The following is a 26,950-nucleotide window of genomic DNA, read 5'->3' on the forward strand; positions in this document are numbered from 1 at the left end:
TATGGATGCGAGTCCTGAACAATCGATAAGGAGATGAGTGACCGATTGAATGCATTTGAAATATGGTGCTTGAGAAAAATGGATTTTATCAGCTGGACTGAAAGAGTGAGCAATGAAGAAGTTCTTAAAAGATTCAAGATGAAAAGAGACTATATGGCTGGTATCCAAAGAAGAAAAATAGCATTTGCAGGACAATTGATGAGGGATTCTTCTGGAGAGCTCCCCAGAATTGTATTGCAGGGGATGGTGGATGGAAGGAGAGGAAGAAGACCCTGACTTCAATGAAAAGACAACATCAAAGATTGGATGGGCAAGAGTCTTACAGCAAGAGATAGAGAGGCATGGAAGTGGACTGTTCATCAACTGCAGCCCTATTAATAGAGGAGTCCACAGGATTAGATTAGAAACAATAAATAAATAAGGATGAAATTAGAGATTATAATTTCCCAAACTTTAGAATAGAAAGCTTGTTACTGGGATTAAGATTTGGGCACTTGAATAATGCTTTGATGAAGGTATTTAAAATTATCTCACAGAACATATTTATGTTGATTTGATAATTTGATTTAAGCATAGGATTTAATAAATACTAAGTAGAGTCAAGGGGAAACTTTATCTTCAAGATAAGGCAGGAACTGGCTGATTTTGTTATGACAACGTTTTGGAAGAATTCTGGCAACTCAGATATATAAACTTAACTTTCTGTACTGTTAGTAATGGATATAGTCTTTGTGTCTTCCAAATAGAAGTCTTTAGAAGTCAAAATTTATATTGGAAACTTAAATAAGTTATAGTAGAAAGAAAATTATTGTCAGGAAGCTAATAATAAGGGAGGTGTAAGCTGTGTTAGTTATTCACATGTGTATTCGTCATTTTGACACCATATGGCCATTCCTCTACCTCATTGGGTTTGAGATGGAAGCCTTCTGCTAGGAGAAGTAATAGCATCACAAATGCCTTTTCCACATTGAGTTTGTAGAACAATTACAAACATCCTTGCCCCCTGGTGGGATTTGATCCTGCAGTTTCTTGGCTGGACAGTGGATACACTAACCACTTAGCCAACCAGACCTGCCATGTAAACTGTGAACTGTCATATATTCTGTAGTCTCCCTGAGTGTACATTTCAGGAAAGGATGATAATGATAAAATCAGCTTGGCACTAAGTAAACATAGTATAATAGTATAATGAAAATGAAAATAGTATAATGAAGAACTTGGTTGAAGACAAATAAAAAAAATAGAATGCAGTGGAGAAGAGAGAGTGCAATTTAATGCTTTATTCTAATTGTGGTTGAGGAGATTCACCTCAGAATAAAACATTGTAAAACCAAAATTCCCATTAGATGGTAATATTGAGTCATTATCTTTTTTTTTTTTACCAGAAGAAATACATTTTATATGTGTTATCATAAAAGAAACATTAAAAATAAATATCACATTTAAAAAGCTCTATATTTTATTATTATTATTATTATTCAGGCCTCCATGGAGTCAAAACACTATTCATGGGAGGTCCTTCCTAAGAACATAAAGTCTGTCAAGACTCATCAAGGGGAGGTTCCCCCTAAGAAACACAAACTCTATCATACCACTCCTTAAACTCATTGACCATTCTCGCCCTCACCACTCTATCAGGCAATGCATTCCACAGCTCACCCTCCATGCAAAGAAACCACTCCTCACCCTCTTGCTCACAGTTTCCTTTTGTAACTTCCAGGGATGCCCCCCCCCCTGTCATCACTCCTTTCCACTGTTCAACCAAGTGAAAGAACTCCCCAGTGTCAACCATGTAACCACCTCTCAACAGTTTAAAAGTCTCAATCATATCACCTCTCCTTCTATCCGCCAAACTCTGCAGTCCACATTCCCTCAGCCGATTCTCATAACTATCCTTGTACAGTCCTGAGACCATCTTTGTCATCCGTCTTTGTATCTTTTCCACAGTCAATTTATCCCCTTCAAATCCTGGGGACCAAATCTGAGAACAATAATCCAAGTGTGGTCTGATCAGAGACTTATATAACGGAATGATAACCCTCTTATCTCTGCAGTGCCCTTCTCATAATTGCAGCAATCCTCTGTGTTACCTTCACCACCTTTGCAATATGTCCCCTAAACTTCAGGTTTCTATCAATCATCAACCCCAGATCTTTTGTTTCCCCACCTTCCTCCAGTATAACTCCTCCCATAGAGTATGCAGCATCTCATCAATGTTTCCCAAACCTCAAGACCTTACATTTTGCTGCATTAAACTGATACCCCATTCATTTGCCCATCTATCTAGCTTATTCAAATCTTCTTGCAGGGCTACCACATCTGCACTATTACTAATAATCCTTCCCAGCTTCGCATCATCTGCAAACAACTGAATATCCCCTTGCAATCCACTGGCAATGTCATTGATATAAAGGTTAAACAACATAGGTCCTAGTACTGAGTCCTGTGGGACCCTACTTGTAACCTTCTGTCTCCTTGAAACTGCTCCACCATACACAACTCTCTGATATCTATCAGACAGCCAATCCTGAATCCAGTTGACCAATCTGACATCCAGACCCATGTGTTGCAACTTAAATATCAGCCTATCATGTGGCACCCTGTCAAATGCCTTTGCTAAGTCTAAGAAAATTGCAGTATATGCCTTTCCCTCATCCAATGTTCTTGTAACTTTATTATAAAAGGCCAGCATATTGCTAAAACAAGAGCGCCCTTTCACAAATCCATGTTGACTCTCACAGATAACATTACCCTCATCTGCCCAGTACTGTATACGGTCCGTCACTACTTTCTCCAAAATCTTAACAACTACTGATGACACACAGACTGGTCTATAATTAGACACTTCCAGTCTGTTACCACCCTTATGCAATGGTACTATTTTACCTTCCTTCCATTCCCTGGGCACCTTTGCCGAAGCCAGACTTTCATTGAAAAGCCAGGTTAAAGGCACTGTCAGTTCCCCAGCACATTCTCTCAAAACTCGTGGTGAAATACCATCCAGTCCAAAAGCTTTATTGACATCCACAGTTCTCAGTATCTGAAACACACTCTCCTCCTGTACCTCTAAACCTTGAACCTGCCCTATCCCTCTAGCATTAAAACTGACTCCTGCAGGATGAAATACTCCAATAAAGTGGTCATTGAACAATTCCACTATGTCCTCTGCATCAGTCACTCTATTCTCATTTTTATCCCACAATATCATTCTTCTACAGTCATTTCTCCTCTTACTGGCCACATAGCTAAAAAATTCCCTAGGATTTCCTTGATCTTAGGGCCAATCTCCTCTCATATTCCAGTTTTGCTTTCCTTACCACACTAGTCACTCTTCTGGCCTGTGTCTTATATTCTTCACGCATCCTCTCTTCACCTGTCTCCTTATATCTCTTCCATAACCTTTTTTTTTCACATGCAATTCCTGTTTAATATTGTTTGTCATCCACTTTACTCCAAATTGTGTCCTCTTCTTCACTCGTGGTATACAACTTACCATTGCTGCTAACAAATATTCTTTCACAATTTCCCACGCACTAACGATATCCCGGCCTTCCAATTCCTCCCTCCATAAAACTTCCCGAAGTTGACTTCTAAGACTATTATAATCACCTGCATTATATAAGTTCCCGTCTCTTTGATACTCCTGCATGTCTATTCATTTTCCAAGTCAAAACCATATGGTCACTCTCTCCAACTGGTGGGAGAGATGTCATCTCAGTTATTATCAACTCTTCTGATGCTATAACCAAATCTAAAACTCTTGAACCTATTGTTCCCTCTGTTACATGTTGCCTAAGACTTTTGTCCCTCAAGAATTCTAGAAATTCCATTCCACTATTGCTACATGTATCTTCCTCTCTCCAATTTATACTACTGTAGTTAAAATCTCCCATAACAATCATTCTTCTTGCACTTGCCAAACTTAGCTGTCTAAACATCTCCTGGTCCCCATCCTCCATGCTCCTGGGTCTGTAGCAACACCCCACTAAATATCCTGTCTTGCCTACCTCTACCTCACACCATATGCTCTCAAAATCATTTGTCTCACTTCCTTCCAAAGCCTCCACTCTTAGAGGACATAGGTCATCACTTATCATAAGCAGTACCCCACCACCATGCTTTCCCCTCCCCTCCTGACAAAAAATGCTATACCCAGCGACTTCTATTCCTGTTATTATATCCCCTTCTGTCAACCACGTCTCGGTGATCCCAATAATTTTTGGCCAGGCTGATGCTATCTGCGCCACCAATTCGTCTCCCTTATTCCAGATACTCCTGGCATTAGTATAAAGCATATAAATGCCATTGTTTCTATACCCAGCATTATCCCTTTTAGACTCCACTGGGCTCAGCGTTACCTGACATCGTCTCCCTTCTCCCAAGTATCCATTACCACAAGAGGCCACCCCCCTGCTATCATCCTCCCTGGGACACACTGACTCTTTCAGAACAGCAATCTCTCCAGATGCCTACGGCCTTCCTCATTCAAATGTAAGCAGTCTCTCGCATAGAATTCCTCTCTTTCCTCAAATGCACTCCAAACATCCACATATACCAGTCCTCTCTTGTCACGCATTCTTGCTATTATGCCATTCAATATCACCGCTCTTCTGCACAGCTCACTATTTTTCCTCTCTCTGTCTTCTTCCGTACAGTCTCAAGCAAAAACCTCATATCTCTCGCTGCCTGACTTACATTACCACTCAAGTCATTCGTTCCTACCATCACAATCATCTCATCCACCCTTTCACCTCTCTTAATTGCCATAGCCACTCTAGCCATCCTTTCTATTGTTTCTCCTGGCAAACACTCCTCACGCATCCTATCTTGAACACCACAGATCATTGAGTCGCCATACATTATACCTCTTACCATTCCCTCTCTCCTATTGTTTCCATTCTCTCCTCTTCTAGCACTCCCATACATCTCTCTCATTCCCTCTCTACTATTGTTTCCATTCTCTCCTCTTCTAGCACTCCCATACATCTCTCTCATTCCCTCTCTACTACTGTTTCCATTTTCTCCACTTCTAGCACTTCCATATCCCTCTCTCATTCTGTCTCTCCTACTGTTTCCATCCTCTCTTCTTCTAGCATTCCCATACCTCTCTCATTCCATCTTTCTTACCGTTTCCATTCTCTCTTCTTCTAGCACTTCCATATCTCTCTCTCTCTCATTCCATCTCTCCTACTGTTTCCATCCTCTCGTCTGCTAGCATTCCCATACCTCTCTCTCATTCCCTCTCTTCTACTGTTTCCATTCTCTCCTCTTCTAGCACCCCCATACCTCTCACTCATACTCCCTAAATTCTCTCTCTCTCTCCTACTCTGATTCTCCTTGCATTTATCTCTTCCATTCTCCTAATCTTATCTTTCATACTTCTGCTCTCATTCACAAGACATTCTACCTCCTCTTTCAACTCATCTATCTCCCTCTGCGGGTCAGTCACTCTTAATCTAAATTCACTCTCCCAAACAAAACCATCTCCTAAACTTTCACAGTCACTCACACCTTCCACACTATCAACTATTATTTTCTCATTCATATATATCTTTTTTTCATTCTCTCCTATCATACTACTTGTCTTCCTACATTCATTCCCTGTTCCTGGAGCAACAAAGTCTGATATCGATATTTCTAATGCACTTATTTCCCCCAATTGCCTGCATTTTGCGCATATACGCTCTCCGCTCTCTTTCACAAGCCACATATCTAATTCCCGAGACGCATACATGCTGCAAGTACTGCATGCCACAAAGTCCCTTATAATATTGCTAATAATTGAGTTCTTAAATGGCGGAGGACTTGGCGATACGCTACTTGCGACTGCTGCTGAATCCGTCATCATTCCTTACTGCTGAGTAGCGTAATCGTTAATTATTCAATTAATAAATTCCGTTAAATAAATAGAAAAAAAAGTACAAACAATTACAAGCAAAACAAAACATTTAAGTACACTAAATAAAATCAAATATAACTAAATACAGTAATGAAAACTTAGCTTCGTTTTGTCTTCCACCGTTATGCATTCGATTCCGAAGGTAACCAAAATATATTATATCACGACAGCAACTAACTTCCAAAAAACAACCACTGAAGTACACTCGTATTCAGAGAAACGATTTAGCACTCAAAAACGTAGAAAAACGCAGAAAAAAACAGACTATTCATCAATTAAAAATCACTTTCTTCTACACAGCTCAAATTTTATATGAAGTTTTTATAGATTATAAATATAAAAATGGATTATAGAAATGGAGCATACTAGTGATATACGAATATCCTGAATATTCCATTTATGTTCCATTTACATGATTTCAGGTATTATTATTTATTAATCCATGGATTTTTGTTTTATAGATTCAATGATATTAATGCTCAAGTCAGAATGCGATGTGTGCAATATTCCATGCATTTTCTTCTTAACCATCCAGAGCTGAAAGCAGATATAACAGGCACGTGACATTTAAATTGAAATCTTCCCTAATGATATGGTTATTTTTCTTTATTATTTATCTTTCTGTACACTCATCTTAAATAAATCTATTCTAAAATAAAGTAACATACTATCAGGTAGCATAACTGTTAAATAAAATCATTAATTTTCTGCTTATTAATTTCAGAATGGGGTGACTTAAGGATCAAATCTGGATAACTGGAAGAAGAACCCCATGTAACCTTTTAAATAATATGGAGAGGATCATCACTCTCTTAGAGTGATGATCCTCTCTCTAAGAGGATCATCATATTACATCAAATGTTACCTGGATTAATATTACATATTAATCCAGGTAACATTTGGTATCAATTCTTGGATACCAAATGTTACCTGGATAGATGCTGATTAGGGCTGGGATTCACTGAACTAAGTTGTATTATTGGCTTAAACCAAAACAATAGTACAACATGATGGAATTTAATGTTATCTGTGGTATCACCCCAATACAAGGCCCCTACTATTTTTGGCAGGGAACCAGGGTGAACAGTGAATGGTCAGTTGCTGGAACAAATGCCAATTCAACATCAGCATAGTTCAAGTGTTTCACCATCAACATAAGAAACATCTGAAGAAGAGAAAAATGGAACTAGCAGAAGAATTAGATACATACCAGATTGACATAACAGGATTTTTGTCGAAACTGGTAGGATTATTCTAAGCAACAAATAGAAGATGTTACACTCAGGCAATAATGATCAGGGAAAACGCATAGTAGCTGTAGTGTCCAGCATTAAATACAAGGATAATCTTGAATGGCAGGCAGTATTATTATTATGTGACACCTCCAGGAAGTCCAAGTACTCATCAAGGGAAGGCACCTGGTCTAGAACTCTGTCTTCAAGATTCAATCACCAACTGATTGCAACTGCACCAATGCCATCTACCGCCAATCATCACTCGTATTTTCACAGACCATCACAAATATCCATGTCCACAGCGGGATTCAAACCCACAGCATTTTGGCTGGAGAGCAGACACGCTATCCACTTGGCCATCCAGTCCGGTATGAAGTAGAGTGATGTGAACAAATATCAGAATGGAGGAAACTGGACAATGAGACTTATGCTTATGGTCCCACAGAAGGTTCTACTAAGGAAGAAATGGAGAAATTTTTTGAAGGTAGCAGACACAGAGTAAAAGGAAAAGTTGGTCCTAGGAGATCTAAAGAAAATTAGGAAATGATTGGAAATGAAATGTAAGGGAAAATTTGGAGAAAAGAGCAAGCTAATAATAATGGTAACTGCCTGCTGTTCTGTTCAGGATATGGAGTTGTCATTATTGACACTGTCTCCTAACATAAAGATGTGCACAAATTAATATTAAGAGAAGACAAAAAATAAAGTGTCACTGACTGTGTTATTGTTAATAGCAGTGTCCTCTCCTCACACCAGAGCATATCTAGGTTTTGAAATAGGATGTGATTACCATTTAGTTTTGAGTAGTATAAAACTGTATATCATATGGAAAAGAAAAGGGCATAAGAAAATTTTAAACAGAATCAAAGTTGTGCAGCTTTCAGAGATGAAATGTAGACTCAAATACACAAATAGTATTCAAGAAAAATAAAAGAGGTTAAAAACAAATTCCAAACCTTGAAGATTCATTGGCAGACCATGATGAAAACTGACTGATTATTCACCCACAGAACATGTAATTGGGTTGACTGCAAGAATAACAAAATCAGATCTCCATGTTTGACACAGAAAGTCAAGAAGGTCAAAGAACAGAGAAAATAAATATCAGGAAAGTAAAGGCAAAATATTCTGGAAGCTATAGATAATGCTTAGAAATTGAGAAAAAAATACATTCCTCAGTTTCCTAAAATCAGACTTCCTATGAGAAGAAAATTTAGCTATCATCCCTTTAGTGACTGAAAATAATTCTCAACTTCCATGGATTGCTAGGAACTTGAGTATCATTTCTTCTTTTCCAGGACTGCCTATTTAACTTACCAAGTCCACCATGGAGTTAAGATTTTTCTATCTTTGTAGGCAACTTCACTTGTCGCTGCTCTGGAACAATCAATCAATGTTTTCTTTATAGTCCACCAATAAGTCTCTATGATTTAGTTCTTGTTTTCTAATGCTTTCATTTTTCTTAAGTAATATTGGAGTTGACAGTTCCTATGCTGCTTAAAATTAAATGCTGCTTGACTGATTTTTTTAAAAAAAACTTTTGTATATATTTTTCTTTTCATTATGATATTCATTTATGTCCTGCTAAAAAATTCCTATTTCAAATCCCCTCTATACTCTCATGTCCTAAACCAGCATGATTGTATTGTAACCAACAGTAACAAAGCCAATGAGACTAAAAATAGTCAGTGGTCAACTTTTGCATAGTAATTATTATTATTATTATTATTATTATTACCCCAAGACCTCATGGAGTCAAAGACTCATCTGGGAGGTCCTTTTATCTCTCTATCTCTCTCTCTCTCTCACACACACACACACACACACACACACACACACACACACACACACACACACACACACCTCATCATACTGTGTCTTAACACGTTCACTGCCAACTACGAGTATACTCGTAGTTGGTAAACTGGCCACACAACCCAGCTAAGAGTATACTCGTATGATGCTTACCGCCGGCAACGAGATTACCGTACTGACCTTAAAGAAGTGAAAATGCTTGGCTTGTGGAGCTAGCATCAAAACTGTGTATTCTCATAAAAGGTATATGCTCTGCACAAGCCAACTACGAGTATACGCGTATGACACTTACCACTGGCAACGAGATTACCGTACTGACCTTGAAGAAGTGAAATTGCTCGGCGTACAGGAACAGACTATGCCGAAGTAGCGTGGCAGCGAACGTGTTAAACACACTCAAACTCCTTGCAGACATCACACTCTCAGGCAAGGCATTCTAATCATTCACAACTCTGCACGAAATAAACCTGCCTCTAACTCCCCTACTCGCACCCTCTTTATACATTTTCCAGTATTGACCTCTGGTTCTCCCCTGATCTCCCACTATTCTTTGTAGAACTTCTCCACCATTGATCCTATAACAACCCCTTACTAACTTGTAGGTCTCTATCATATCTCCCCCTCTTCCTCCAGTCCACCAGACTCTACAAATTACATCTCAATCTTTCCTCATGCTTGACATTCCAGAGGTCAGAAACTACCTCAGTCAGTCTCCTTTGGACCCTTTCCAATATCTCTTCATCTTTCTGAAAACCCAGTGACCAAATCTGGGCACAATAGTCCCTGTGTGGCCTAATCAAAGCCTTAGACAACAGAACAAGAATCTCCCTACTTCTACACGTCAGTGTCCTCCGCATCATTTCCAGAAGCCTTTGTGTTGTCTTCACAATTTTGACAATGTGTCCCCTAAATTTTAGATCCTTATCCACTATCACCCCTAGATCTCTTATTTCCTCTACCTCCAACAATATATTCTCACCAAGCATAAATTCTGCATCCCATCTTTGTTTTCCAAATTTTAAAAACTTACATTTTGCAACATTGAACTCGCATCCCCATTTGCTTGCCCAGTCACTCAATTTATTCAAGTCTTCTTGTAAGGCCATAACATCCTCACTACTCTTTATGGTTCGTCCCAACTTTGCATCATCTGCGAACAGCTAAATATCTCCATCCAAATCTTTGCCAATATCATTAATATACAAGTTAAAGACTAATGGCCCTAAAACAGACCCCTGAGACACTCCACTAGAGACTTTCCTTTTCCGGGATATCACCCCCCCCCCATACACAACTTGTTGATACCGATCAGATAGCCCGTCTTCAATCCAATGCACTAATCTGATATCCAACCCCATCTGCTTTAGTTTGACTGTCAACCTATCATGAGGTACTCAATCAAAAGCCTTTGCGAAATCCAAGTATATTACTGTGTATCCTTTTCCTCTGTCCAAGGAAGCAGTTGCTTTATTGTAATAAGTAAGTAGATTACTAAAACATGACCTCCCTTTAGCAAATCCATGCTGTCCATCAAAGATAATACCATTGTCTTCAACCCCACTCTGGATCCTAGTTCTCACAAGCTTCTCCAACAACTTAACCACAACACCTGACACACAGATAGGACTATAGTTTGCTTGAGTTCGATCACCTCCTTTATGAAGTGGCACAATCTTGCCCTCCTTCCACTCCTTAGGAACTTGACCAAGTGCAAGACTCGTATTAAAAAAATATGTCAAGGCAGGTGTCAACTCCCTGTCACATTTCTTCAGAATACGCAGTGATATATTATCAAGTTCCACAGCCTTATTTACATCTAGTTTACTTAACTCCCCAAACACCTCTTGCTCACTTAGTCAGTCTCTCCTCTCCATCATCAACTGCTCTCAATCTCTCCATGAAGACACATTCACAAGATTGAAAGATCTTTATGAACTGCTCATTAAATATCTCCACCACACATTCTGCAACAGCTGTCTTTATACCATATTCTCCAATCAATGTCATCCTTCCATAATCATTCTTTCTTTTGCTGGCTACATATCGAAAGAACTCACTAGGATTCATTTTGGCTTCGTTAGCTGACTACTGTTCATACCTCTCTTTAGCTACCTCACCAACCAAGTGACCCTCCTTGCCTGGTCTTTGTAGACCTCATGGAATTGGTTATTTCCACTTCTCTTATGCTGCCGCTACAATGCCCTTTTTTGTCTGTATCGCATGCTTAATCTCTTTATTTATCCATCTCACACCGACCTTATTTAACTTTCTCACCCTTGGAATACATTTAAACATTGCATCTACTAGATAGTTTTTGAAAATCTCCCGTGCTGCTTTGATCTCTTTTCCAGCTAACTCCTCATTCCACGCTACACCCACAAGCTGTCTCCTGAGCTCTTCATAATCACCCTCCCTTGTAGTTCCACATATACCCTTTACTCACAGGGGTCCTCGCACTGCTGGCAATCACCCAGGTAATCACCTCATGGCCACTCTCACCAATTGGTGGATGATTTGACACTTCATTTATAATTACATCCTCTGATGAGATGACCAAATCTAAGACCCTTAATCCTCGTGTGCCTCTGTTACATACTTTCTGAGGTAGTTATCCATCAAAAAACTTGAGAAACTCATTTTCTTTACTTCCTGTTGCTATCTCATCATTCCAGTCTATATCGCCATAATTAAAATCACCCATAATGATCACCCTTTTCTTATTTGCTTGGCTAATTTGACTATACACTTCACTATCACCACCATCCACATTACCTGGTCTATAACAACATACTTCTAGCATTTGTGTACAAACACAACAGCTCGTTTCTGGATCTACAGCTAGTTCCACTGATACTACCACTTACTCGATGTGATCTCTCCATGCTCGACTGGGGCCATTTCCCGTTCTGCTTCTTCATTTTAAAACCCTTTTCAATTCCAACTGTTTCCTCTTGATCCTTGGTCAACCCATTCCTTTCCTGCCTACACATGCTCACCTCCTCTTGGAGCATCCACCTTTCTCATGCTGTGTACCCCTGTCCACCTTGAGCCTCCCCGTTTCCCTGCTCCTCCTGCACACCCATTCTCTCATTTTCTATACTCATACCACCCTGTCTTACTCTCCCGCTCCTCCACATCACTTCCCACTTGATCTGATTCATTCTCTCTATTCATTTCTCTACCTTCCAGCAGCAGTTTCTCCAAGCAACTCACACGATAACCACTGAAATGCAGTCCATCGCTCCCATACAGCTCACTTCGTCCTTCAAACTCATTCCCCACCTTAACAAACAGTACTCCCATCTCCTCACACATTTCAGCCAGCTTATCATTCATAATCCTTGCTGCCTCATGTCACCACAGTCATACCTAGGCAACACACTGACTACCCTTCCTCTCTCACACAGTATTTTCTTGTATCCTTCCAAGCAGCCTCCTGATATCCATTCTGACATGCTCTTTGTACTCTCTCAAATCGTATGTACCAATTAATTCTATTATCTCTTTTGCTCACTCCTACCTCATATCCAATGCAACAGTTTTTCCCTTGACACCTTATTGTATGCTTTTTTGGATCTCAAAAACTTATAGATGTATAGAACTCAAAAAGTATAGATGCTTGCTACATTACCATGATTTCTTGATTGTTTGTCTTAAATTAAAAATGTGCTGTAGAAAACCTTGGTTACCTTGAACATAGCTTTTTATTTTTCAGCCGTTTATTCATTAGTTTTTCTTATCCTCTTCTCATGTATACCTGCATAAATGTTACTTTTAACACTGAGTAGGGGAATTCCTCTAATTCTCATGCTTAGTAAAACATGAGAATTAGAGGAATCCCCCCCCCCCCCCGCATTTATGATTGCATCTCAACTTCATCTAGAATTTGACCCTCTGAATTTATGCAGTGTGTGTGACCATTATAAAACTTTTATGCCTCCATATTTCAGTATTTTTGATCAGTTATCATCTATTCCAGCTGCCTTTCCACATTTCAGATTTTTGCTCACTTTCTGCCTAATATGCTGTTATGTTATAATGTCTTTCACCCACTCACTATTGGTTTTAAACCTATTGTACCTTGGGTGGGGATAAAGATTTTTTTAATCTTTTTTTTGTTGTTGTTATTATTCTTATTATTTATTTTATTTATTTAATAGCCTCCATAGCTCAGTCGGTATGGACGAATTCCTTTGATTGGAAAGACCTGGGTTCGATTCCCATCCATGATGCGAGGAACCTTTATCTGGTCCCTTTCGACTAAAGGTGATTTTAGCCAGTTTCATATGGGATAGAGGGTTTTTTGTCCCTCACAACAGACAAACCTGTCTGTGAACCCACACAGATCTACAGTCATAAAATACCTAGTGAGGGATTAAGTATGTTACTTAATCCCTCACTAGGAGGGTTCCCCACATCCAATTCCTCAACCAGTATTCTGGTTGAGGAATTGGATGTGGGGAACCCCACACAAATGAATAAAATAAAATTTATTTAATTTTTTTTGTACTTTTTTTTATTTTTACATATACCGGAAAACATCTAGATACCAAACATGGAACATTTTCAAACCACTTCAGATCTTCAGTAAGCAAGGCAGGAGTTTCACACCAGGTTTTGAAATTGAGTTTCTCACCTGAAGAAGTTTATATGCATCCATGTCCATGGCAGGTTTCAAATCCACAGCCTGTGTAGATAGCATATACCTTAATCTATAGCATGTGATTCTGATTATTTACTTTTCATAGAATTTGATTTAAAAAAAAAAGTTGAAGAAAAATTTTTTCTCCACTTTTTTTTCCTAGTTACATTTTGTTATATGTTTCAGCACTTATATTTTTTTTTGTCTCTCCATCCATCATTCTGTATGCATATTTTTTCTGATCCCAGATTCTGTCTCAATAAAATTTGTAATCAGAATTCTTAATTCTCATTTTATTTCAATTGTTTGCAGATGTTCAAAGAGACAAAATGTTATCAGTTATATATTGAAGTAAGTCTATTCTGTTGGATGGAATTGGATGGATTGGATTTGGAATATACATTAATTTGAATGTTTACTTAATTCTGTTTTGATTTTCTTTGGATCTTTTGGAGTTTATCAAAAATATCAATTAACAGTGACTGATGAAAAAGTATATATTCCTTAAGAATTTTCTTTTCATTTAAAAATATCCTTACATTGATCTACATAAAATCAGTAATTGCAAACATCTTTCAATGATGAAATGCAATATTTCACTGCTTAGTTCTGTTTCTTATATAAGCACATCATTGACTATTAAATCAGGCTTTTGTTCATCATAACATAAAACAGTATGGCCATCTTTAGCTGCTGTATGAGAAATGTTTGGCCTTGGATTTGATCCAGTCTCTTCTTTATTTAGTTCTATCTGTTTCTATCATAGTATGATTTTGCATCAACCATAATTTCATTTTCCAACAAATCATCAGTATGAATCCATTACTTTCTTAGTATTTTTAGAGCCTTCTATTTTCCTGATCATCCAAATCAATTTCAAGAGAAACAACCATTGACTATAAACTATTGGCTTGAATAAGATAAGTGGGTGGCTAATGAACAGGTATCGGAAAGTAGTATATTGGGGATGTGAATCTTCCAGATTTAAGGTGACCAGTGATTATAACCAGTGACATCACTGGTCATAAATCTTTGCACTATTGTTGTTTAATCTGTACACTAGTACTAGTGATATGAGCCTCTGCAGCTTAGCTCAGTCAGTATAGACAAAAAATAGTTCAAAAAGACCTGGGTTTGATTCCTGTCTGTGATGCAGGGAACTTATATCTGGTGTTTTTCGACTAAAAGTGAGTTAGCCAGTCTCATACAGAAGTAGAGAGTTTTCAACCCCCACCTGGAAACTCAGTTTTTTTTTCTCTCAGAATAGATAAATCAATCCCATGGACACACATGAATTTACAGTCATAAAAAATATATACCTAATCCCTCATTAAGAGAGCTCAACCCCCCCCCCCCCCAAGGGACAGTGGAGAAAGGGGGGGAGAGACCCCATATGAATAAGATATAAACTAGTGATATTGGAAAGGGGCTGACAGAATATCTTCAGTTGTTTGCTGATGATGCAAAGATAGGCAGGGCAATCAAAAAAATGCTACTGATATGCAACATTTGCTGGGTGATTTGAATTGGCTGGAAATGTGGGCAAATGATAATGGCTGTCAATTCAATGTCACTGCATTCACTGCAATGTCAGGCAATGCATTCCACTCACCAACCATTCTCCAAGCAAAGAACCTGCTCCTTATGCCCTGCTCACAGCCTCCATATACAGCCTCCAGGTATGTCCTCCTATTCTACCTCCTTCTCCAATTCTACAAAAAATTTCTTCCATATTAACCTGGTAACAAGCTTTTATCAATTTAAATGTCTCGTTCATATCCCCTTCTCTTCCTCCTAAACCAAGGGATCAAATTTGTGCAAAATAATCTGTACGAGGCCTGATTAAGGGCTTATACAATGGAACCAGAACCTCTTTATTTCTACAAGTTAAAGTCCTCCTTATGCCCTACTCATAGCCTCCTTATACAGCTTCCAGGTATGTCCTCCTATTATACCTCCTCCCATTCTACAAAAATTTCTTCCTCCTAAGCACAGTGACATGTATAAGAAGAGCTCCTGATTGGGGTAAGTTTTCTATGAATAATTAAATATATATGCGTAATTTTTTGAGTAAGAGAGGCTGTAAACATTGCGTTACCAGTTTTATTAGTGTGGGGGATTTTTTTTTACCAAAACTTAATTACGAAATCGTTATTATTAGACTTAGTAACCTGCAAAAAATGGCAGCAGCATTGTCAATCCATGACTTTAATGTAGATTTCAGTCGTTTCGTTAAGTGTGAGGTCTGTTATGTATTCTTTTGATTACATAAATGATTTGTGGATATTTGGTGAGGATGGAAGGAGGGTGTGTGCGAAGTGTGACCTGAACGAAGAATTGATGAATGCAAATATGATATTGATGAAAGTGTTAATAGCAAGATTGTCGCGGGGAAAATGGGTGTACGGTTGAAAGAGAAGGAAGGTAAGAAAGAGAGAGGTGAAAAATTTTTTAAAAAATCAGTAAAAAAGAAAAAGAGCGATTTGAAAATTGTAACGGATGTTAAAAGGGACGAAAGTGAGGTGAGAGTGGCAGAAGGAAACGAAATTGAGAGAATGAATGAAACTAGAAATGCCGTGACACAGAAATCGAAGGTGAAAAAAATCGAAAGAATGGTTGATAGCAAAAAAACAATGAATAATAGCAAAAGTTCTACACATGTTGGACTGAAAGAACAGAAACCAAGAAAGATGAGTGTGAAAATGGGAAGAATGATAGCAAAAGTTGGACGCATGTTGGACCAAAAATATGGAAACAAAGAAAGATGAATGACTGTGCAAATGGGAAGGATACAGAAACAAAGAAGGATGAATGAGAGTGAAAGTGAGAAGAGGGGGAGGTTGAGAGTTAGAAGGTTAGAAAGATTTAATTATAGACAGAATATGTTGCGCGATTCGGAAGTTGAATTGGATTGGATGAGGCAAGAAATGAAATGGATGCAGAATGAAATTAAGAAAATTCAGGTAAAAACTATTAAAATAAATAATGATGGAATAAAAGAGTTAATGAAAAATGAGCGAGTGGCATTGTATGGTGACTCCATTATTAAAGGTGTGCTGGTTTTCCAGGAGCTAAAATGAGTACAGTGATTGAGGCATTGGATATGAGGCAGGAGCGAGCAAAAGAGTTAATAGTATTAATAGTACGAATGATTTGAGAGAGGACAAAGAGTGTGTCAGAATGGATATCAGGAGGCTGCTTAGAAGGATAAAGAGAATAGTGTGACAGGAAGGGTAGTTAGCATGTTGCCTAGGTATGACTGTGGTGACATGAGGCGGAGAGCAAGGATTATGAATGATATGCTGGCTGAAATGTGTGAGGAGACGGGAGTACAGTTTGTTAATCTGTGGAATGAGTTTGAGGGACGAAGTAAGCTGTTTGGGAGCGATGGACTGCATTTCAGTGGTTATGGTGTGAGTCGCTTGGAGAAACTGCTGCTGGAAGGTAGAGAAGTGAATAGAGAGAATGAATCAGATCGAGTGGAAAGTGATGTGGAAGAGTGGGAGAGTAAGATAGGAGAGATTGAAGATGTGGTTATGAATGGGGAAGTGAGTGGTATGAGTATAGAAAATGAGAGAATGGGTATGCAGGAGGAGCAGGGAAACGGGGAGGCTCAGGGTGGACAGGGGTGCACAGCATGAGAAAGGTGGATGCTCCAAGAGGAGGTGAGAGAGCATGTGTAGGCAGGAAAGGAATGGGATGATCAGGGATAAAGAGGAAGCAGTTGGAATTGAAAAGGGTTTTAAAATGAAGAAGCAGAAAGGGAAATGGCCCCAGTCGAGCATGGAGAGATCACATCGAGTGAGTGGTATCAGTGGAACTAGCAGTAGATCCAGAAATAAGCTGAGGTGTGTTTGTAAACAAATGCAAGAAGTATAAGAAACAAGGCAGATAATTGGTTGCACTAATTGTGACTGTTCACCCAAAGATTGTCGGAATAAGTGAGTCATGGTTGGAAGAGGATGACATCCTGACAGGAATAGAGATGGAAGGGTATGATGTGTTTCATGAGAGGACAGAGGGGGTAAAAAGGGAGGGGGAGAGCTATTGATGATAGAGAAAGAGTTATGTCCATATAAAATGGAGATGCAAGAGGGAAATAGTGCCAGTGGTTTTGAGGCAGTATGGTGTGAGATAGAAGTGAATGGAATAAAATACTTGGTGGGATATTGTTATAGACCAGGTAATGTGGATGGTGGTGATAATGAAATGTACAATCAAATTAGTCAAGTAAATAAGAAAGGGGTGATCATTATGGGTGATTTTAATTATGGCAATATGGACTGGAATGATGAGATAGCAACTGGAAGTAAAGAAAATGAGTTTCTTGAGTTTTTTGAGGGATGACTACCTCAGACAGTATGTAACAGAGGATTGAGGGTCTTGGATTTGGTCATCTCATCAGAGGATGTAATTATAAATGAGGTGTCAAATCATCCACCAATTGGTGAGACTGACCATGAGGTGATTACCTGGGTGGTTGCCAGCAGTGCATGGACCTCTGTGAGAAAAGGGTCTATGTGGAACTACAAGGGGGGGGGGGATTATGAAGAGCTCAGGAGACAGCTTGCGGGTGTATAGAATGTAGTTAGCTGGACAAGAGATCAGTGCAGCTTTGGGGATTTTCAAAAACTATTTAGTAGATGCAATGTCTGAATGTATTCCAAGGGTGAGAAGGTTAAATAAGGTGGGTGTGAGATGGATGAATAAAGAGATCAAGCATGCGATACAGAGAAAAAGGGCATTGTGGAGGCAGCATAAGAGAAGTGGAAATAACCAATTCCATGAGGTCTACAAAGATCAAGCAAGGAGTGTGACTTGGTTGGTGAGGGTAGCTAAACAGAGGTATGAACAGCAGTTGACTAATGAAGCCAAAAAGAATCCTAAGGAGTTATTTCGATATGTAGCCAGAAAAAGAAAGAATAATTATGGAAGGATGACATTGATTGGAGAAAATAGTATAAAGACAGCTGATGCAGAATGTGTGGTGGAGATACTTAATGAGCAGTTCATAAAGATCTTTCAATCTTGTGAATGTGACTTCATGGAAGGATGACATTGATTGGAGAAAATGGTATAAAGACAGCTGATGCAGAATGTGTGGTGGAGATACTTAATGAGCACTTAATAAAGATTTTTGATCTTGTGAATGTGACTTCATGGAGGGATTGAGAGCAGTTGATGGGAAGGAGAGACTGACTGTCGGTGAGCAAGAGATATATGGGGAGTTGAGTAAACAAGATGTTAATAAGGCTGTGGGACTTGATAATATATCACCACATATTCTGAAAGAATGTGCCAGGGCGTTGACATCTGCCTTGACATATTTTTTTAATATGAGTCTTGTGCTCGGTCAAGTTCCTAAGGAGTGAAAGGAGGGCAAGATTGTGCCACTTCATAAAGGAGGTGATCGAACTCAAGCATCAAACTGTAGGCCTATCTGTGTGTCAGGTGTTGTGGTTAAGTTGTTGGAGAAGCTTGTGAGAACTAGGATCCAGAGTGGGGTTGACGACAATGGTATTATCTTTTATGAACAGCATGGATTTGCTAAAGGGAGGTCATGTTTTAGTAATCTACTTACTTATTACAATAAAGTGACTGCTTCTTTGGACAGAGGAAAAGGATACACAGTAATATACTTGGATTTCGCAAAGGCTTTTGATTGAGTACCTCATGATAGGTTGACAGTCAAACTAGAGCAGATGGGGTTGGATATTAGATTGGTGCATTGGATTGGAGACTGGCTATCTGATAGGTATCAACAAGTTGTGTATGGGGGGGGGGTGATATCCAGGAAAAGGAAAGTCACTAGTGGAGTGGCTCAGGGGTCTGTTGTAGGTCCATTGCTGTTTAACTTGTATATTAATGATATAGGTGATGATTTGAATGGAGATATTCAGTTGTTTGCAGATGATGGAAAGTTGTGTCGAACCATGAAGTGTAGTGAAGATGTTGTGGCCTTACAGGAAGACTTGAATAGATTGAGTGATTGGACACAGAAATGGGGATGTGAGTTCAATGTTGCAAAATGTAAGGTTTTGAAATTTGGAAAACAAAGTTGGGATGCAGAATTTATGCTTGGTAAGAATATATTGTTGGAGGTAGAGGAAATAAGAGATCTGGGGGTGATAGTGGATAAACATCTAAAATTTAGGGGACGTATCGCCAAAATTGTGAAGACAACACAAAGGCTTCTGGGAATGATGCGGAGGACACTGATGTGTAGAAGTAGGGAGTTTCCTGTTCCATTGTATAAGGCTTTGATTAAGCTACACATGGACTATTGTGGCCAGATTTGGTCACCGGGTTTTCAGAAGGATGAAGAGATATTGGAAAGGGTCCAAAGGAGACTGACTGAGGTAGTTTCTGGCCTCTGGAATGTCAAGTATGAGGAAAGATTGAGAAGATGTAATTTGCAGAGTCTGGTGGACAGGAGGAAAAGGGGAGATATGATAGAGACCTACAAGTTGATAAGGGGTTGTTATGGGATCAATGGTGGAGAAGTTTTACCCAGAATGGTGAGAGATCAGGAGAGAACCAGAGGTCATGCCTGGAAACTGTATAAAGGGGGTGTGAGAGGCAAGTTTTTTTCCTGCAGAGTTGTTAATGATTGGAATTCCTTGCCTAAGAATGTGTTGTTTAAAACACGTTATCACACACACACACACACAGCTCATTATTACCACCCCGGTATGATGAGCTGTGTGTGTGTGTGTGTGTGTGTGTGATAAAAGGACCTCCCAGATGAGGCTTTGACTCCATGAGGTCTTGGGGTGGTAATAATAATAATATTAACCCTCGTAACAACCCTTTATCAGCTTAAATATCTCAATCATGACCCCCTGGCTTCCTCCAATTCACAAAGCTTTGCAAAGTTTCTCTCAAGTTGTCCTCATATTCCACATCACAAAGACCAGTTATGACTTTAGCTAGTCTTCTCTGAACCTTTCCAATATATTCTCATCACCAAAAAACCAAGGGTTCAAATTTGTGCATAATAATCTGTATGAAGCCCGATTAAAGGCTTATACTGGTGTTGTACTTCCTTACCCCAGTCCTGAAGATATTTTCAGGTGCAAACTTTGTTGGCTCACACTTGGATAAAGGATTAAACTAAATTTATTATAATGGGTATATATTAGTCGAAGTAATTTATTTGATACTGAGAAAAAAAAATACCCACAAGTTTCGTGAACTTAGCTGTTTGTCTTCTTCATAGTGAATTAAATAGATACAAAACAACTTAAACACTAAAACTGTTCATGAAGGATTGAACCGAATACAATTGTATTTTTTGCAAATACAGAACACATACATCGCACGCATGGAGGGTGTATGAAATCAACTTGTTATGTAGGAACGTTCTGTAATTAGCAGCGAGATTTAACTCTCTCATGACTAAAGATCTTATGAGGGGGGGGGGTCTTCCAAATATCTGCCAGAATATAACAACAGAAACCAAGGATTAATTCTGGCAGATATTTGGAAGACCCTCATAAGATCTTTAATTACGCCATAGTTATATCTCGCTGCTAATTACAGAATGTTCCTACATAACAACAGTTGATTTCATACATGCTCCATGCATGTCATGTATGCATTCTGTAAGAATGTCTGTTTCAGAGATCGAGATGTTCCTCAATTTATCCTCTTCCCTCAAGATATTGCTTCTCTGTTCCATCATTGCCTAAAATCCAATTTTTTTCTTATGGAATGAAACAATTTATGAATAATTAACAGGCTTCACAATGGGCAGCCCTCCCCTTTGTGCAGATCTCTTTATGGAGAAACTGGAAAATGAAATTTTATCTCAATTAGACCCTAAACCCACAGTGTGGTGGAGGTATGTGGATGACATTTTTATTGTATGGAAAAACACAGAAAAAGGTCTTTTTGATTTTCTTATCAAGATCAACTCCTTCCATTACGAAATAAAATTTACCTTAGAACTTGAGAAGGACAAACAATTACCATTCCTGGATACTTTAATTAAGAAACAAATGGATGGGGTATCAGCCTTGCAGTCTATCGCAAACCAATCAACACAGGTCGATACTTGCACTTCACATATTCGCACCACATTTCTCAAAAACTAAGCGTCGTACACATGCTAAAAAATAGGACCGCTCACTGCAGAAGATAAAGATCTCAAAGATGAACTATCCCACATATCGAATAACGTCATAGACAATGGTTACCCAAAAAAATTGATCCATAACATACTTTTCTGTGACCCCCCACAACAATGATCTTATGAGGGTCTTCCAAATATCTGCCAGAATTAATCCTTGGTTTCTGTTGTTATATTCTGGCAGATATTTGGAAGACCCCCCCCCCCCATAAGATCTTTAGTACGCCAGAGTTAAATCTCTCTGCTAATTACAGAACATAATCTGAAGAAATATGTTATAAATCCACCATCGCCATTCCTTATGCTGGGACAGTTTCCAAAAAGATTGCTACACTTCTCAAGCCACATGAAATACGAGTGACTTTTAAACCTTTAAAGACTATCCGCCAATTTTTAAGATCTCCGAAAGACAGTCATGCCTTCTTCATATATGCCGGTGTCTATAACATCCCCTGTTCATGCGGATTAAACTATGTTGGTCAGACCTCTAGAAGTTTGGAAATCAGAAAAAAAGAACACGTAGGAGATGTAAACAACAACAGACAGGACAATTCGAGGTTAGCACTTCATTTCTCCAGGACAAACCATACCATAGAATGGGACAAAAGCTCTATGCCCTATTTAGAGGAAGATTTCTGCTCTGGAATCATAAAAGAAGCTATAACAGTAATCCGTTCTAAATACAACCTCAACAGAAACCAAGGATTAATTCTGGCAGATGTTTGGAAGACCCTCATAAGATTTTTAATCACGCCACAGTTATATCTTGCTGCTAATTACAGAATGTTTCTACATAACAACAGTTGATTTCATACATGCTCCATGCATGTCATGTACGCATTCTGTATTTGTAAAAAATATAATTGTATTTGGTTCATTCCTTCATGAACAGTTTGGTGTTTAAGTTGATTTGTATCTATTTAATTCACCTTGAAGAAACCAAACATCTAAGTTAGAAAATGAAAACAGCTAAGTTGGCGAAACTTGTCAGTATTTTTTACTTAGTATCAAATAAATTACTTCAACTAATATATACCCAGTTAATGTCAATCTTTTCCATAGTTCATATGGTCGAAAATAACATAAAATCATTACAGCATTGGATGTTAGAAGTGGTTTGTTGTTATGAAATGTTCTGTGACTCTGTCATAGCCTAATTCAGAGCCCAGCAGCCTTTAAGCATTTTTACTATAAAACTGTTCAAAATGATGATGATAATTCCTTCCCGAGATTGAATTTAATAACAGTGGATATATTGAATGGCTATTAAAATATATCATTTTAATATTGGTTTCAAAAATCTTAATGCTATCAATAAGCAGAAAAATATTGTGTTTACATTACATTTGTGATTATGAATGGTATTACTGTACAAGAATATGATTATGAAATGCAGCATTTAGTGATTGTTTTTTCCTTACTTGTTATATATAAATATATATTTCTCCCCCTTACTTTAAAATATATATATAGATCAGTTGAAACAGCGGCAGCATGATTCTGATGAAACAGTGAGGTATGAGGTAGTTGCAGCAGTTATTAGTGCAGCAAAGAAAGACTTTGATAGTGTAAACAAAGAACTGTTAAGTTTTGTTAAAGAAAGAACACTTGACAAGAAGGTAATGTACTGCCCTTAGTTTAGAATATACACTGCTTGAAAAGAAGTCAACGTACACCGTGATGTAAAGAACAAACAGCCATTGCTCCTACTTTAATAAGATGTATGACCTCCTTCGCTGCGATGACTGCAGCAATCCTATGGGACATACTTCCCACAAGTGTAAAATAGTGATCAGTGGGAATTTTGAACCATTCTTCATGTACGCATGTAATGAGGTCCTGGACTGTTATTAGGCAAATGTCCCTCGACCTCATCTGATGCTCCAGTTCATCCCACAGATGTTCGATAAGGTTGAGATAAGGGTTCTGTGGAGGCTAATCAGGTGTGGTGACATTCATATCCACAAAACAGACAGTTACAGCAGCAGCAGCCTTATGACATGGTGCATTGTCTTTCTGAAAGAGACAATGGTCAGTTCCATAGAAAATGCCACAAAGTAGAAAGCATTGTACAGAATGTTCAGATACCTCTTGGAGTTCAGTGTTTGTGGCATCACAAACAGAGGTACAAGGTCAAACCAGAAGAAACAGGACCATACCATCACATTGCCAACTTCACATTTAATAGTTGGGGTTACACACTCTGAGAAGATATGTTCATCAGGCATGCCTGTCCATTTGCATGGTAAAGGGTGTAGCATGATTTGTCGCTCCATAAAAGATTTCCAATCTTTTATGTCAAGCTGTACATGCTCTTTGCACCACTGAAGATGACACTGCATGTTGGTTCGAATAATTTGGGGCTTGCATATTGCAGTCCTTCCATGGAAACTCCATGTTGTGAGCCTCGGTTCTGAATGTTTTTGTGCAAATTCATGTTCCAGTCAATGCCTGGAGCTCTGTATTTAACATGTTGGACGATGAATAGTGGTTCATACATATTATCCTTTGTATTACCCTTTGGTCACATTCAGAGAGTGTGATGGGTCATCCACTGTGGGTTGAACTTGCAGTTGACTCCCTGCACTTCCATCTTAGTATGGTATCACTGATTGTTGAAGTGGGATGGTCCAATTTGTCAACAATTTCCAAATGGATAGGCCTGCAACATGACATCCTACCACAATTCTTCTTTCAAACTCCATCAGTTTCGTTTTCACAAGCCATTTTACTTGGATGCAGTTGTATGATTTGGGAGCATCATATTCCTTCAATACTGGCTACAAACATGTGACTTGTTGCATGGCACACTGCACCTTGCCCATAGGGGGGTAACTTCTTTCCAAGCAGTGTATTTATAATGATCCTTTATTGTAGCTTTATTGACAAACATGATTCATCATATACTTGTAAGAGTAATTATCTGCTGTCCTTATTTTAGAATATATTTATAACTTTTTATATTATATATTTTTTATATATTTATATTTATAGCTTCATTTGTATTTAGAGGGGTGAGAGATGTTGGTAGCATAGTAGGTGGTTAAAGGATGTTTAAAGAAAGCATTTCCAGAATGTATATGTATAGTCAGAAGTTGGTTGACAGGCAGAGAAGAGGAGATCTCTGGAAATTAAGTAAGAGTTTGGTTAATAAGGGTGTGAGGACTAGATTGTTTGATTGGAGAGTGGTGAATGAGTCGACTGCATTGCATGACTCAGTTGTGAGTGCTTTGTCTGTCAATGAGTTCAAAAAGAGGTATGATAAATATTGTGTGGATAGTTTAGGTCTCCCGCAATGAATCTTCTGATTCCATGGAGATGCCAGTATAATAATAATAGTAAAGATGAACGAATAGCATCATTAATCAGGAGTTGCATCCAAAGAAAAAGTTTGGATGGGAATTATCAACTCCTCTAAGCTGTTTAATTTTAGCCTCAGTACTAGGAAGGTCCCAGTGAAGTAGAAAGAGGGCAGAATAGTCCCCATGAGTGGAAGGCCAAAGACAGAAGTAGCAAATTATAGCCCAATCAGCAGATCAGAAGTGTTGGTTAAGATATTGGAGAAATTGGTGAACGATAGAATTCAGGACTGGGTGGATATGAATATGATACTCTTAGAAATAACTTAATTTCATGATGGGTAGGTCTTGCCTTAGTAATTTATTTACTTTTTATAATAAAGTGACAATGCTGCTGGATAATGGAAATGGCTACTCAGTGATATTGCTAGTCTTTTCAAAGGCATTTGACAGAATTTATCATAGAATTCTGTTGCATAAATTGGAGTAAATGGCAATTGAATTGAATCTGGTGATTTGGATTAGACAGTAACTGATGAACAGATATCATAGAGTGGTTTATGGAGGAGTTGAGTCCAGAAAAAGAGATATGACCAGAATATGAGAAGAATATGACCAGACATATGATCAGTGTACCAGAAGGCTCAGTACTTGGTCTTCTGTTGTTTAATTTAAAAATCAGTGATATAGGAAATGATTTGGCAGGAAATATTCAGTAGTTTGTTGATAATGCAAAACTGGGAAGTTTGATGGTAAATGAAAGTAATGAAGATTCTGCAGGAAGATTTATATAGACAAGCAGTATGGGCAGAGATAAATGACTCTCAATTTAATATAGCTAAGTATGAGGAGATACCTTTGGGGAAGAAGACATCATCACAAGCTGTGTATCATATTAATGGAACTGAACTGCTGGAAATTGATGAGGCCAGGGACTTGGGGCTGATTATGCACAGGGAGTTGAAGTTTAGAGGCATGTTGCAATGGTAAATAAAACAAAACAGTACATTAGATTATGTGATTGTCAAAGAACTCACTAACAAGCAGGGATAGAGAAGGAATTGTTCCCTTACATAAGGTTTTAATAAGGACACATCTGGACACCCAGATTCCATAGTGGTGGAGAGGATTCAGAGGCAGGTGACAAAGATTATGACAGGTCTCTGGAATGCTCCCTATGAGAACAGACTATTGATGGTGTGTGTGGACTTCAAGAATTAGATGATAGGTGAAAAAATTAGACATGATAGAAGCACATAAGTAATTAGAGGGGTTTTATATGGTTAGTTTGTTTTCATTTCATAGCAGGAAGGGGTTTCCATGTAAATTGTATTAGCTTGTGTGGTTAGCAAGGGTGTTACGACTAGATTTCTTACTTGGAGTGATGAATGGGTTGCGAGAGATGGTTTTGAGTGCTTCATCAGTGAAGAGTTTAAGGAAGAGTATTGTGTGAATAATGGATTTCCCGCAATGAATCTTCCGACTCCATGGAGATATCTGTATAATAATAATAATATCTTTTATTATTGCTTTATTAACAATCCTGATTCATCATATACTTTGGTGGGATTCAAACCCTCAGCCGCTTGGTTGGAGAGCAGACACGCTAACCACTTGGCCAACCAGGCCTACCATCATATACTTACAGTTGTAATTAAGGTGCAGTCAGTTCTCACTATAACAAATTTATAGTAGCTGCACCAATGGTTTTTGCCATCAATTTTCTTCCATATACTGTTGATGTTGTGTTCTCTGGTCAGAATGTTTGATAATTTGTTATATTGAATGAGCTCACTTTTATAATATAATATTGTTTACCATGACAACGGTTCATGCTGTTATTACTTAACCTGCAAAAAACTGCCTATAATATATCCAGAAACAAAAAATGTGCCATGACTACTTTCATATTTCTTATGAATATTTTGC

General features: G+C 38.4%; 1 protein-coding gene across 1 annotated transcript in view; it reads left to right on the top strand.

The window, feature by feature from the left end:
* The window catches only part of LOC150105771 (sister chromatid cohesion protein PDS5 homolog B-like), a 699,562-nt gene that overhangs the window by 228,288 nt on the left and 444,324 nt on the right, over positions 1-26,950 (top strand). The window contains exons 10-11 of the mRNA XM_090394553.1: positions 6,361-6,455; positions 23,196-23,341. Coding sequence (XP_090250679.1) covers positions 6,361-6,455; positions 23,196-23,341 — 241 coding nt within the window. The remainder of the gene's footprint in view (positions 1-6,360; positions 6,456-23,195; positions 23,342-26,950) is intronic.

The sequence above is a fragment of the Typopeltis vanoorti genome, chromosome 6 (assembly GCF_054136105.1).
Source record: "Typopeltis vanoorti isolate ZY-2024b chromosome 6, IOZ_Tvanoo_1.0, whole genome shotgun sequence".
Taxonomy (NCBI): Eukaryota; Metazoa; Arthropoda; class Arachnida; order Uropygi; family Thelyphonidae; genus Typopeltis; species Typopeltis vanoorti.